This window comes from Kogia breviceps, chromosome 3, assembly GCF_026419965.1.
Source record: "Kogia breviceps isolate mKogBre1 chromosome 3, mKogBre1 haplotype 1, whole genome shotgun sequence".
Taxonomy (NCBI): Eukaryota; Metazoa; Chordata; class Mammalia; order Artiodactyla; family Physeteridae; genus Kogia; species Kogia breviceps.
The window spans coordinates 138,850,681-138,865,330 of record NC_081312.1 but is presented as its reverse complement, the minus strand read 5'-3'; the positions used below and the strand labels follow the sequence as shown (position 1 = coordinate 138,865,330).

Below are 14,650 nucleotides of genomic sequence, written 5' to 3'. Positions count from 1 at the left end.
TCTTACGCCTTATTCTTGTTGCCTTTTCTAAGGTCAGCAGGAGGGAAGGGAGCCAGGGGTCTTGGGTTCTGGTGTGAGGCATGAACTTGGCTTAGCATGTCACTTTCTAGGTGTTGGTTTTATCACCTGGAACATTGGAGCTTTGGGATTAAATGACCTTTAAGATCCCTTCTAACCCCCAAAGTCCATGAATCTTTGATTCTGGTGCACGTGCAGAAATTGTTTCTCCCAGATCCCTGTGAGATTTTTGCTAAGTGTGAGAACATTCAGAGGAGCTGGCCCAGGGTCCTGATGGGGCCTGGGCATTTGGCTAAGTGGATTTACCCTTTCGTTGTTATGACGGGTGTACTAAACATTCTGTGACATAGAATATCTACGTGAAAACTGTCGTGCCCGCCTGAAGTTTCACCTCTGGCCAGATTTGAGTATTCAGTTTACTGGGGTTGCTCAGCCATCTCCAGAGTGGAAGCAGCATTCAGATGTGAAATACTGTCCATGTAAACAAACCATCCTTTCTGATGCTCAATTCTTCCTTTGGAGGAAATGGCTTTTCCCTCTTGAAAATGGAAAACAGTGCTGGATTGGAGCTTGGCGTTGTAGTCCAGAGTCCACGCTATTCAGGGTAGGGTCCTGCCCTTGACCCGCAGTGGGCTACATGATATCTGATTTTAGGGCCCAGTCTCAAAAAAAAAAAAAAAAATCCTTTCTTCATCCTGTTGGTGCAGTCGATGAAACTGCACAATTAGAAAACCATTCCTTGGGATTTACCTGGGGTAATCGTCTTGTCGTGTGTAATAAGTTCTCCTAAGAGTTGGTGGCATGATCAGACATCTGTCTTCCTAATAGGCCGAGAGTGTTGTAGACAGTAGAAAAGAGGATGGGAGGAGTGTGGAGAGGTAAAAGGAGCAGGAGAAATGAGCAGCACCGCTGAGAGGCTCGGCATCTTCCACTGAGCTAGAAGCCCTATCACTCCCACTGGAGGGGGTGCAATCGGTGCAGCTGAGATGCGAGTTCCTTTGATGCCAAAGTCCGCTCCTGCCATCTGCCTGTTTCAGCGGTCCGCCTGTGCTGGGCCCACTGTTGTCAGGCTCCTGCTCTGCGGCACCCAGCTGGCCTCCCAATGTGTGCCCAAATCGCTCCGAAGCCTGGTAGGGCCTGACCTTAAGGAGTCAATGATGGTAATAGTGCAACAAGAGGAGAGCACCCAGGCGGTTCACTGCCATGTCGCCAGTGCAGTGCTTCCGTGGAGGTAACAGATGCTAACTCAACTTTTACTGAGTATGTGAGTGGAGTCAGAACTGAAGCCATAAATATGAGTAAGTAGCAGGCACATAGGGTTTCCACTGGGCCTGGAAGAACCACAGAACGGGCGAAGTTAGGGTCAAGGTCAGTGCCTATCTGGTGGAGAAGGGCATAAGCAGAGGCAAACTATGCACAGTACTAGTGAAGACGGTAAATTAGCCAGGCTTATGGGAGTTCCTCAGAGAATATTAGCATGGCGGATGTGTAATTACTGCCCCAAGCTGTCAAGACTTGATTGGAATATAGTTGTTATTCAAATAGCCTTTAAACTAACCGTGCCTGCCTACTCTTGCCTTATTGAAAAATAGAAATGTTCCCATCTCAGATCCGGTTTGTTTTGTAATTGCTGGTGCCTCTGGTTTTTGTTCACTAATTGTCTAAATTGACTTGTATATGTTGCTCATAATGGTTAAATTAAAAGTTTAATTCGTCATTTAACAAAGAAATTTACATTCTTCGACAAACATAACTGCCTTCTCAAATGTTGCCCTTTGCCGGGAGCCAGGGGTGCTGTCACTGGTCACAGGCCATCGGTTCTAGCAGCCTTGTGCTTGAGGAGGCGCAGTCCATGGTTGGGGAACTTGGGATCCAAGGGTTGACCCTTTGTGGGGTGGCCTGGCATGCATCACAGGCCGATTTCCTGGCTTGTCTTCTGTGCAGGCTATTGATCGGCGATGTGACTAATCATTCAGTGCCATGGTATTACTGCTGCTAATTTTAAAAAGAAATAAACTTTGGAAGCAAAAGATACATAGATAAAAAGCCCATGTGTGTAGGCTCAGTGAATTTTCCCACGCCAAACACCCCTAAGTAACTGTGGCCAGTTGAAGAGACAGCACATGGCCGGCACCCAGAAGCCCCCTTCTGCTTCTTCAGTCTCACTGGCTCCAAAGGGTGACCTGGCAGCTAACACCCAGAATTAGTTTCACCTGTTTTTGTACTTTTGCACAAATGCAGTCCTATAGCGGGTACCCTATTGTGTCTGGCCTCCTTACCGAAATATTGCATGTGTGAGATTTGTCCACACTGCTGGCAGTAGTTCTAGTCTGTTTTTCTCCCATTGCATTCCAGTTTGCTCATTTGAAAATGACAGATACATAAGCCCTCCCTCCATCAGTCCTTCAGGGACATCCAGGTAAAAATAGCTTAAAAGAAGTTGAAAGCGGTACACAGTGTAAGATATTTTTGTCGTTTGGCAAAGGAATAGACGTAATTGGAGTGAAATGGAGGGGAGAGCCAAAGGGTTATAGTCTCAAAAGTAGGGAAGAAAGTGGCTCAGCCACAGGGATAGGCAGCATGGCTCAAGGCGAGCGAAGAGCAGGCGCTCTTTGAATCACGTTAAGTGGGGAGTGGATGGGCTGTGAGGTCAGTTGGCCTGTGAGCCGCACACTTCAGCTTTATTTCTTACCATTGATTACTTAGCCCCTCTGCTTGATGGCAGAGATCCCTCCAATCAGTTCTTATTCATTGTTTATGGATTCACCAGACATTTTCAGTATTCCCATTAAACCACCTCCTTTTCACTGGGTGGTGATTGCTGCAGCCCAGGAGTGATCTCTGTGTTTTCTCCCATCAGGCTCTGGATGGGGATTTCTCTGAGGACAACCGCAACAAGTGTCGAACTGCCACCGCCCCCTTGATCGAAGCCGTGGAGAACTTGACAGCGTTCGCCTCCAACCCTGAGTTTGTCAGCATTCCTGCCCAGATCAGCTCCGAGGTAGGGAATCCTTGCAGCAGAGGTGATACTGAGGCCTTTGGCTTGTTTTGTGTGGCACTGAATGGGCATGAACAGTTAAGGATTCCAAAAACTCTTTCTGTCAAATATGTAGGGCACTGTTACAGTTGTCATTGATGATACAAGCAGAGTTCATGAAACTCAATGTCTGTACATCACTTAAGAGGTAACGTCTTGGCTTTATATGTTGAGAATAATCTCTGTGCATAGGTTTGGGGCTGATTCTTTCTTGGTGTGTGTCACACTCAAAAATAATATTTAAGGAGTGGCATGGCCCCAGGTCCTCATCATCCAGGCCCCATGTGAGCCAGCCTCCATGCTTCCCTACCCTCTGTTTCCTTTCGAAGGACAGAGGTAGTGACTTGATAAAGAACATGACCTTCCAGGGTCCAAGTCATTCACTTAGTCTGTGTGCCCTGCCCTTGACCCTTCTGCTGTTTGGTCCCAGGGCTCCCAGGCACAAGAACCAATCCTGGTGTCAGCCAAGACCATGCTGGAGAGCTCATCATACCTCATCCGCACTGCACGCTCACTGGCCATCAACCCCAAAGACCCGCCCACCTGGTCCGTGCTAGCGGGACATTCCCACACCGTTTCTGACTCTATAAAGAGTCTCATCACGTCTATCAGGTTAGTGTCTCCTCTAGAAATTGCTAGCGGCCTGCATCCGACAGGGCAGGAGGGGGATAAGCCCATCGGGACTTTTGTTTAATAGCAACATGGTTGATCATTGTCATCATCTTTTTCTTTACCTCTTTGGGACCAGCGGTAGCACTTGTCACAACAGTAATAGATAACTAAAGTATTTATCATATATTAGATACTATTCTAAGCATTTTACCTGTATTATAGTATATGTTCATCACAACAACCTTGTAAAATAGATACTCCTATTGTCTCTCTTTTACTGATTAGAGAATTCAGGCAGAAAGGCATTTAGATAACATTCCCAAGGGCATCCCCAGGCATGATTGCTTTAGTCCCAGTCCTTGTAAACATTGTACCATATTGTCGATACCTAGGAGATTAGGCAGAGAGCACCACTGCTTATTTAGCAGGATTTGGGGTTACCTTACCTTGATAATATGACAAAAAGAATATTCCAGCTCCCAGAGTAACTCTGGGCATCTCTAACCTCCATGGTGATAGTAGGAGCCTGAAAAATCATCCCTTGAGTAGACAAAACATTTTTGAAGTTGACCAAAGTTAATTACCCCACAGCATAGAGTGCATGCCTTTCCTCAGGTATATTTTGTTTTTGAAATTGCTTTTGAAACTTAAGGCATTTCTTTCTTAATGCCTTGCAAAGAAAAATCCACTAAATATTTTAACTCCTACCACAGCCCAGGATGTTTTCGACTAGTATGCAATGTAGAGAGCATAGTATATTTGCACTGGAAATAGCACTGACTTTTTTTTTTTTTTTAAATGAGGGTCCTATGCCTAAGCCAGTGAGTGGAGAATCCAAGTCCAAATTGTTTCATTTACAGTTGCCTGGCATCAGCCTGAGATAGTGGACAGCAGCCTACCCTTCCCACCAGAAATAGACTTAGCACAAGTTTTAAGTGAAGAAATTCCTGAGCTATGCAGAGAAGCATTGCCAAGCAAGGGTCGGGAACTCACTCCCTAAAGCAATCGAGTGGGATAGAAAGTAGACAGGGGCTCCGGCCCACCAGTTCTGGAGCAGGTTTTGGGACTTGCGCTCCGTGGAGCCCTTATTCTACTTGCTGTGTCCCTTCCAGGGACAAGGCCCCTGGACAGAGGGAATGTGACTACTCCATTGACAGCATCAACCGGTGCATCCGGGACATCGAGCAGGCCTCGCTGGCGGCTGTCAGCCAGAGCTTGGCCACGAGGGACGACATCTCTGTGGAGGTATGCAGGGCTCTGTGGCCAGCTCGGAAGCCTCTGGAAGTACTGAAGAATCCCAACATCAGGCTTTGGGGATGGGGGAATGGCACCAACATGTTTTTGATAAAGAGCTTCATCATTGGGCCACCTTCCCCTGGAACCAGCCTGGGAAGTTTTGGGAGGGGGTAGGGCAAATGCTGAGCAGAGAATGATGGTTTGATGGAGGAACACACGTACTGTGGGGGTGGAAGGTTCAGATTTGGCTGAAATTTGGAGGGAAATGATCATTGTCAGGTAAGAGTGTGTCAGTCGGGGTTACCATATTCAGTAGAGCAGACCTAAGCGTGTAAATTTTGAGTGCTTCCCTGTCATATTTCAGCACTTTTTTGACTAATGGGCGAATTCAGCATTCAACACTATGTGTTTGGTCCATGCAGAGATCAAGGATTCTGCCCTTGTTACTCAATATCTGGTATTGAGGGAGCCTTTGCATTCTGTTAATTCAGAGCCACATTGCCCTCTCTTGCCCATTTTTCCAAAGTTGAGAAAAGAATTTTCCTACTTGTCTCCTTTGAGTTTTTTCTGTTACCTGTCCAAAGGCCCCTGGTTCATACTTCTTTCTTTCTGTTGAAAGTGCCTGACACTCAGAAGGTACTTAATAAATATGAATGGTCTGTTGACTGGTGTTTCTCTCCTGACACTGAACTCATCAACAATGAACTTTGGCCCCCTTCTGTAAGCAGGGCCTGGAATTGGAATTGCTCATTTTTTTTTTAAGATGTTGGGGGTAGGAGTTTATTAATTAATTTATTTTTGCTGTGTTGGGCTGTGCGAAGGCTTTCTCTAGTTGTGGCAAGTGGGGGCCACTCTTCATCGCGGTGCGCGGGCCTCTCACTATCATGGCCTCTCTTGTTGCGGAGCACAGGCTCCAGACGCACAGGCTCAGTAGTTGTGGCTCACGGGCCTAGTTGCTCCGCGGCATGTGGGATCCTCCCAGACCAGGGCTCGAACCCGTGTCCCCTGCATTAGCAGGCAGATTCTCAACTACTGCGCCACCAGGGAAGCCCAGAATTGCTCATTTTTATTAATAGAATTGTGTATTTCATTGTTGCCTCACCCGCCTCCCCCATTTCCAAGGAAAGAAAGAAGGAATATGTATTCTCATCCTGTGCGGAATGTTAGAATTATCGTTAACCTGTTATTAAAGTAGACTATGCATACAGAACAGTGTGCCTGTCATACGTGTGCAGCTTCCTGAACTACCACCAACCAAGTACACACTGTAACTAGCACCCTGAGCAAGAAACAGATGACGAGCACCCCCCTCACACCCCCATCCTTTCAACACCATCACCAAAGCATATCCTCTGTCTTGACTTCCTCCCTGGGAAAAAAATCCCTCCCCTTTATCTGCATGGGCTTCCTACCTATACCATATTTAATCTAACAAGCCATCTGTAGTAAGACGACCTTGCTGGGATAGTCTTGCATTCTTTTTTTTTTTGGTTTTTTATTTTTGTTTTTTTGTTTTTGTTTTTGTTTTTGCGGTATGCGGGCCTCTCACTGTTGTGGCCTCTCCCGTTGCGGAGCACAGGCTCCGGACGCGCAGGCTCAGCGGCCATGGCTCACGGGCTTAGTTACTCCGCGGCATGTGGGATCTTCCCGGACCAGGGCACGAACCCGTGTCTCCTGCATTGGCAGGCGGATTCTCAACCACTGCGCCACCAGGGAAGCCCTAGTCTTGCATTCTTGACTGTAGTTACATTTTGAGTGGGAAGATAAGAAGTAATTTGCTAAATAAGACCCTTGGAAGTGTGGAGGTTTCTCTCTACCTGCCTCCATCTCTCTAACTTTTTCCTTTTTTTTTTTTTTTTTTTTTTTGTTTTCAAGTTAGCGGGTTAGGCTGCTCTTCTCATTGACTAAACTCTGCACAAAGCCCCCCAGCCCATATCCATATGCAGGGTTGTTCGGTAGGAGAATAGCCTGAGTCTCATCTCTATGAGCAGGACATTGTCACTTTGTCAGGAGTCACCCCATTCCGTGCTGGTGAGTGCAGACGTAAAACGTCCAGCCTTCTGATCTGTTAATCTGGACTCTATGAACTGAAGAAGCTCCTGTGAAGATTTCTACAGAGGGATCTGATCTTTCCCGCGACTAGTTAACACTCTCCATCTTTGAATTCACCGCCCCCTTCACACTTCAGCATCATCCAGATACCTTGCCCCATCTCTTTATAGCGTGAGTTCAGTTCTTTGGGATGGAGAGATTAAACTGTCTCTCAAACCTGAGAAGAAATTCCTTGATGGTGCCATTTTCAATAATGGTATCCGCATCACCAAATACAGTGAACAGAGCACCTGACCATAGCCTAGTGGGCATTTCACCTGGCATTTTCACAGTGTGCTCTCTGGGAAATAGTCCTGCTTTAAGAGAGCTGATGTCATTTTTACGTCACCCTGCTCCCTACTCCCCGCTTAAGGGGTTCTTAGTTCTGAGGACACTGCAACCTGGATGTTCCCTCAGACCCCACCATTAGTTACCTCCATTTGGACACAGTTGCCTTCCCTTCTTGGAAAGCCACCGCGGTTCCAGCTTTCCAGTAATTATGCTGAATAACCCAAAGTAAAGGATACCAGTAGCATCGGCTGTTACTATGGTTGCCAGGAGTGAGAAGCCAGTAGGAAATGTGTTCCTGGGGCCTGCTCATGTCCCTCATGGATGGAACTGTGGGGAGGAGGGGTTTAGCCCAGGGAAACTGAGGGTTGCTGGGACGAGGAGGGCCACACCCAGGCATTTTTATATCCATTTCTTTCGGCCTCCCTTATCTTTCACATGAACCTTTTTACTCTATTTTATTTTTTTTATGTGGTACGCAGGCCTCTCACTGGTGTGGCCTCTCCCGTTGCGGAGCGCAGGCTCCAGACGCGCAGGCTCAGCGGCCATGGCTCACGGGCCCAGCCGCTCCGCAGCCTGTGGGATCCTCCCGGACCAGGGCACGAACCTGTGTTCCCTGCATCAGCAGGCGGACTCTCAACCACTGCGCCACCAGGGAAGCCCCACATGGACCTTTTTAAATCAGTACAACTACGTGGAGCTGTTGTAAGTTGAACTTGACAGCTCTCTCTCCTTATCAGGCCCTGCAGGAGCAGCTGACTTCAGTGGTCCAGGAAATCGGGCACCTAATCGATCCCATTGCCACAGCAGCTCGAGGAGAAGCAGCTCAGCTGGGACATAAGGTAATGGGCACTAGGGGATCCTGCTGAGAGTGTGTGAGAAAGAGATGGGGGGGAGTTGTTATTGATTTAGTTGTTCTTGTTCCCCAAAGCCTGAGGGCAGGTATTAGGGCCGTGTCATTGCCGGCTGACACTAGAGAAAATACCGCTCAGCCTCCGTCAACATCTTCTCCAAAAATGACCACTTCAAGGATCTCTTTTTACTTAGTTAGCATTGAGACAAAAGCTACAGGGAAATTTTTCTGGTAATGGTTAGACTTTGCAGCCGCCAAGGCAGTTTTCAGTCACCTGTCGCTCTTGATCTTCCCCGGGACAAGCCAGAGACTGAACTTGGCATTCATGGCCTGGTGTCTGCCATCTTTTGTCCTGGCTGGCCAGCCTCATTCTGGTGTGTTTAGGGCATGTTTTTCCTCCACAGCCTCTAATATAGTGTCCATTTTCACACGTGAAGAAGCAAAGCAAACTTGCAGACTTTACCCTCGACAGCTGAAGCTTTCCGTGTGGCCACTCTGCTAGCCCTTCACCTGAGCATTCATACCCCCATGGTTGCAGGTGCTGCATCATGTTCTGCCTGTTTGGGGCTCATTTTGCAAATCCTTCAAGGAGAGTTGTCTGGTCAAGCAGCCTGTGCCTCCCAGAGAGAGGGCAGACGTTGGGTTTTTAACAAGCTGCAGGATTTCCTAGCATTTGTCAGTGCTACCGTCAGTATTGATGTGCAGATCAAGAAATCCAGTAGCCAAAATCATCTCTGCAGGTATTGATTTTAGAAAATCAATATTCCTGCTTTTTCCAATACAGAATAGCTTAAGGGCCTACTAAGCTTCCCGCTGGGTCTAAGGAGAGGTGTTTGGGTTTAAAATGGCCAGTATCTCTCTGCCATTGCAAGTGTGGTAAATTTCATTTCTCACCTGAGTGCCTTTATAATAAGAAAGGGCTTGTCCACCTGTGTGAAGCAGTTTGCAGGGGCGGGGCGGGGGGGGGGGAGGCGGTGCAGAACGGGCCTGGAGGCTGGAGCACTGCGTATGTGACTGCTGTGGGGACAGTGAGTTTGGCAGAGAAACCGAACTTCTCTTCAGCAGTTACTTTTGATTCCAGTAGGAATTTCGTAAGAAAATATTTCTAGACTCCTAGGACAACATCCTTGTCTCTGCCCTATGTTGTTTAGTGTGGAAGATTAATTCCTATGTCAGTGGGTGGCATGAAAAGAAACTTTGTGTCACCAGAATTATCAATTTACTCTGGTCCTTTGGCTAAATGAGTCTCACCTTCTGCAAGGGAGGCCTAGGGGGCCTCTATCCAGAGGGGTCGTGGGCTGGTGGTTGATTCCCACCTGGTTCCACTGCTTCATGATGGCGCTCAGGTGGGGTGCCAATTCAGCAGCTTCAGTCCCACTTGGGAATGATTGATAAAGGCAGATTCTCAGACCCCGCCTGGATTGGTTTCCCATGGCTGCTGTAACAAAGTACCACAAACTGGGGGGCTTAAAACGACAGAAATGTAATCTCTCACAGCTCTGGAGTCCAGAAATCCAAAATCAAGGCGTGGGCAGGGCCACACGTTTTTTGGAGGCTCCATTCCTTGCTGCTTCCAGCTTATGGTAGCGTTTGGCATTCCTTGACTGAATCTCGCCAGTCTCTCTCCATGGTCACATTATCTCCCGCTTTTCTGCCTTCCCTTCTTCTCTTTCTTCTAAGGACACTTGTTATCAGGATTAGGGCCCACCCAAGCAACCCAGGATGATCTCATCTTCAGATCCTTAAACACACCTACAAAGACCCCTTTGTAAGATCACCTTCACAGACTTCAGAAATTTGGACATGGACATACCTTTTTGGGGGTCACCATTCAACCCACTCTGCCATCCTAGGCTTAGGGACTCAACATCATATACCAAATACTCAAAATTCTGTGTTATTTTCACTTCTGTACTAACTCAGGGGAGGAGGTTTCCTGTTCTGTCATGTGTCTCAATAACAGGAAGTATTAGAGTCCTTGCTAAACTTCCTAAATACAGGAAAAATCCCATCCCTTCCAAACCTTTGCCCTACAATATGTGAAGAATAATGACCCCTAGTGTGTGTGGAGTGCTTACTACATAGAGACCTGTACTGAGGCCTTTACGCACACTGACTTAATCCCCCTAAAATTTTAAGGAACTTAGTGCTATCACATTTTACCAAGGAGGAAACTGAAATTTAGTAATAGGAAGCAATTTGCCTGAGATTTCTTTAAAAGGAATTGGCAGGGAGGATTCAAATCTAGAGGCTTTGAAAGCAGAGCTTCCTCTCCACCCAGCCATCCTCCCTCCCTGAGGAAGTCGGGCACCTGTTGAATTGTGTTTACTTATGCTCAGCACACAGCAACCCTTGACATTTTACAGTTGCATTGATAAAATGTACTTTTAAAATAATAAAACGAATCGAGAAAACATGTTAGATTCTAATGCATTAAACATTTTGACTCCTTTAGTAGTTACGGGACCCCTCCTGAGCCCTGACCCCTGATGACCCATCACTGCAATTGGTGGCGACACCACTCTTCCTGGGAAAGAAGAGATGAAATCCAATGCAGATATGCAGGGCTGTCCCTGCCTATAATATACCCTGGGGATTATGCAGACTGGGCCTTACACAGAGGTCTTTGGCCAAAGCAGGGAGCCGGGCAGGATGGGGGGCTGCCGGAATCCCGCTAAGTCATGTGCCTTGACATCGATCAGGTCTGCCCAGAGGATGGGAGGCTCCTTTAAAATTCATACAAAGCACCATAAGGGCCAGCAGCAGCCTTATTCAAGTGTTTTGAAACCTCTCCGTAAGATAACTGTAATTGGGGATAAAACAGTCAAAGTATGTTTATTGTTAGCCGATAGTCTTGTCTCACCATTAGCTTTAATGAACTTTAATGTTTTGGACGCTCACCACCACCCCCAACTCCCACCCCCTGCTTTGTTGCGGACCTAGTGACTGCTGCTGCCCATGTGAAGCAGCCTTCCTGCCTGCATCCGCATCACCCTCATTCTTCCTCCACATCATGGGAAGAAGAAGCATTAAGGGAGTTGCTGGCTACAGAAGCATTAAGGGAGTTGAGGGCTATTCCCATCGAGTGAACTTAAATACACCTGATGGGAATAATTTAGCAATTAGTAATCGCCACACAAGATGAGGAGTTGAATGGAAAAGTGTGATCAGTGTCTTCATGTTTTATCTGAGGGGGAATAGATGACGGTGTCTGAAGCAAGGAAAGCAAAATGTTAAAATCTGATATTATGGATGCTAGGTAGATGGTGAGTTTTGGTGAGCATATACGGTCAGCCCTCCATATCTGCGGATGTCGAACCCACAGATGCAGAGGGCCGACTGTACTCTACAACATTTTATATATAAGAGACTTAAGCACCCACGGATTTTTAGTATTCGTGGGGGGTCATGGAACCAATCCCCTGCAGATATCAAGGGACAACTGTATGCACCATCGATGCTGTTACCTACCGGAGACAGGCCTCTGCTGCAACAGTGCTTAGCTGTCTTTAGGCTTTTTTGTTCTCCCAGATTGGGCTCATCATAAACAGCACATCTTGACTGATGGGAAATCATTTTTGCTTTTTTTTTTTTTCTTCCAAATCTATGATTTGTTCAAAATACTTGAGGCGGAGGGCAGTTGGGTTGGCTTCCTAAAATGCTTTTGAGGGTGCCTTTACTCTCAGGCTGCTTTTCTCAACTGCCATGCTCCCCTGCCCCTCTCCTATACCCCTTCCTTTTGAGTTTGTAAGATGCTCACCTTTGGTTCTTTCAAAAGCCGTTCTATTTGTGAAATTAAAATTAAGATTTGTAAAATTCTCACACCTAACTGTGGATCTCAGAACAGATTTCTTAGCACTTCTGCCATGATCAGAGACAGACAAAGAGCTCCCCAGAAGAAGAAAAATCCGAACAAGAGTTCATTAATTACAAGTACTCTCAAAAGGAAAGTTGAATAAAGGATAAGGTCTGAGGACCAAATATGTATATAACATGGTGACTGTAATTCGTAATACTGGATGTAAAATAGAAAAAAACAAAAGTGAAGTCCAGCAGATCTGCCTCTCCCTGTGACTCATCCCATCCCTGTCCCAGCCCCCTTCCCAGCAGCCGGGCTCCTAAACGAGACACAGTATTTACATGTTGCATCTGGGGCTTTTTTTTTTTTTTTTTTTTGTCTTGAAAGGTGACACAACTGGCAAGCTACTTTGAGCCCTTGATCTTAGCTGCAGTGGGTGTCGCCTCCAAGATTCTGGACCATCAGCAGCAGATGACAGTGCTGGACCAGACCAAGACGCTCGCAGAGTCTGCCCTACAGATGTTGTATGCAGCCAAGGAAGGTGGAGGAAACCCCAAGGTACAGCTCAGGATGCTAGGGGCTCACTTAGGACACTGAGAAGCCAGCACACGTTCCTCCGTATCACGTCCCTCCAGGGAGGGCACCTCCAGTTTTTGGATGGTGGCATTTGATTTTCCATTTAAAGGTGGGAATTAATCTTCTCTTGGCCTTCCTGGGGATCTTTAAGAGGAAAGCCAAGAAATGCACAGAATTAAGGCTGATTTAGAAGTTTTTTTTTTTTCCCGTGACAGTGTGTGTAGTAGGTAAGCATCCTTGGGAAAGAAACATGTATTGTGTGGTTATTACAGGAGTAAAAACCATAATACCTGCCCGGCACCTGTTCCGTGTTGACACAAAGCAAACCTTTATTGTTTTCCACTAAGTGTCGTTTCTCTTCCTGGTACTTAAGTTCAAAGAGAAACATGGTCAGGGTCACACATGGCATGTGTTGCTATTGCCTTGGGGACAGTAGTTTAATATGAAAATCTCCCCTACCAGTTTACAGGTGGAACATTTCTTCAGCCTGATGTGTCACCCAGGTACTTTAAGTGGCCAAAGATGGTGACAACATGTCCTTTTCTCTCGAGGTCAGAGAAATTGTCAGGGATTGTTTTACTTGTGAAACCAGCATGCACCTTAAGTTTCCTCAGGGTTCTGGAACCTGGAGAGGGGGCTGGAGGCTTCTCCCACCACTTGTATCTTCTAGGAGCTGTCTGCACACGATCATCTGATCTTAATGGGTCTTCACCTAAGCAGACTAACTTGAGAGAGCACTACTGAAAAGATTCGTGTAGCATACTGACCTACGAGCTACAAGTATCCATTATATATATAAATTTTTTTTCATTTAGTGTGTTTTGTTGTATGTCTAAGATCTTCAAATCAGTCACGTGGTATAGCAGAGAAGACTCTAGATTGAGTCAGATGGCAAAATGGTGATCTCAGAGCTAACAGCTATTGCGTGCCGACTCTGTGTCATTTATTACATCTTATACCCTCACCTTATGTAATCTTCATAGAAACTCTGTGACGTGGGAAGGTTCCCACTGCACACGTGCAGAAGCTGAGGCTACCCTGCCAACCTGCCGAGCTGTCCGAGATCACAGGCGAGGTGCATGTGGGATCATGTGGAGATGCAGGCCAACTCAGCCCCGAGCAAGAAGGCCTGGGCAGGGTCAAGGAAGGAGGCAGGGAAGAGGGAGGAGCATCTGCAAAGCACAGATAGGGTTATAAAAGGATTGTGGTCTCTTTAGAAAATAGCATTCTAGGGACTTCCCTGGTGGCGCAGTGGTTGAGAGTCCGCCTGCCGATGCAGGGGACATGGGTTCTCTCCCCGGTCTGGGAGGATCCCTCATGCCGCCAAGAGGCTGGGCCCGTGAGCCATGGCCGCTGAGCCTGCGCGTCCGGAGCCTGTGCTCCGCGACGGGAGAGGCCACAGCAGTGAGAGGCTCGCGTACTGCAAAAAAAAAAAAAGAAAATAACACTCTAGTCTGGTGTGTTCGGGACGTGCCGAGTGTGGGGACAGTGGGACGGGAGGGAAGACTGGGCTGTATCGTGACAGGCCTCCTCCTGCACGCGAAGGAGCTGGGGCTTTCTAGTGAGCAGTGGAAAATGATGCAGCCCATCCGTAGTCTAGAAAAACGCCATTCTGGAAGCAGCATGAATGTCTTGGACTTGCATTCTCTGTGTTCAGTGTTTCATTCATGTATCTGGCAACTCGTAAGAGATTAATTCTGGGGATGCTAAAAACTTTGAGAGCCAGCCTTGGCCCTCAAGTAGTTCTGAGTTTTCTGGCAAAAAAAAATAAGTCTGGTTGCTGAAGTGGTGGGCAGAGCAAGAACAAGAACACCCTTTGGCTGTGAGAGGTTAGTGATGGGTGCCCCAGAGTCGGGCCCCCGCCCCCTTTGCTCCCTCCCTAAACTGGAGCAGCCGGGACTTGCCTTCCAGACCCAGTTCTACGTTATCTTTTCTACAGGGCTGTTTACTGCCACATCTCTATGCCTAACTTGAGGGGCTTTCATTCTCAGCAGAAGAACTCAAATTAGTAGGTTTCTGGATGTTTAAGAGATTAGCACAGCTGCTTGGACTGCAAGTTCAGAGCTCCTTGTGGAATTCTGTTGTATGCCAAGGGACCTCATGGTTGGGAGCATTTGTAGTCGGCACTGTAAGCTTTATA

General features: G+C 47.1%; 1 protein-coding gene across 7 annotated transcripts in view; it reads left to right on the top strand.

Annotated features, from left to right (window-relative positions):
- TLN2 (talin 2) overlaps window positions 1-14,650 on the top strand; it is a 463,505-nt gene that overhangs the window by 375,986 nt on the left and 72,869 nt on the right. For all 7 annotated transcript variants that reach the window (XM_067029739.1, XM_059058563.2, XM_067029737.1 and 4 more), the window contains 5 exons: window positions 2,879-3,019; window positions 3,486-3,667; window positions 4,780-4,912; window positions 8,023-8,124; window positions 12,322-12,492. In XM_067029739.1, the coding sequence (XP_066885840.1) occupies window positions 2,879-3,019; window positions 3,486-3,667; window positions 4,780-4,912; window positions 8,023-8,124; window positions 12,322-12,492 (729 nt within the window). The remainder of the gene's footprint in view (window positions 1-2,878; window positions 3,020-3,485; window positions 3,668-4,779; window positions 4,913-8,022; window positions 8,125-12,321; window positions 12,493-14,650) is intronic.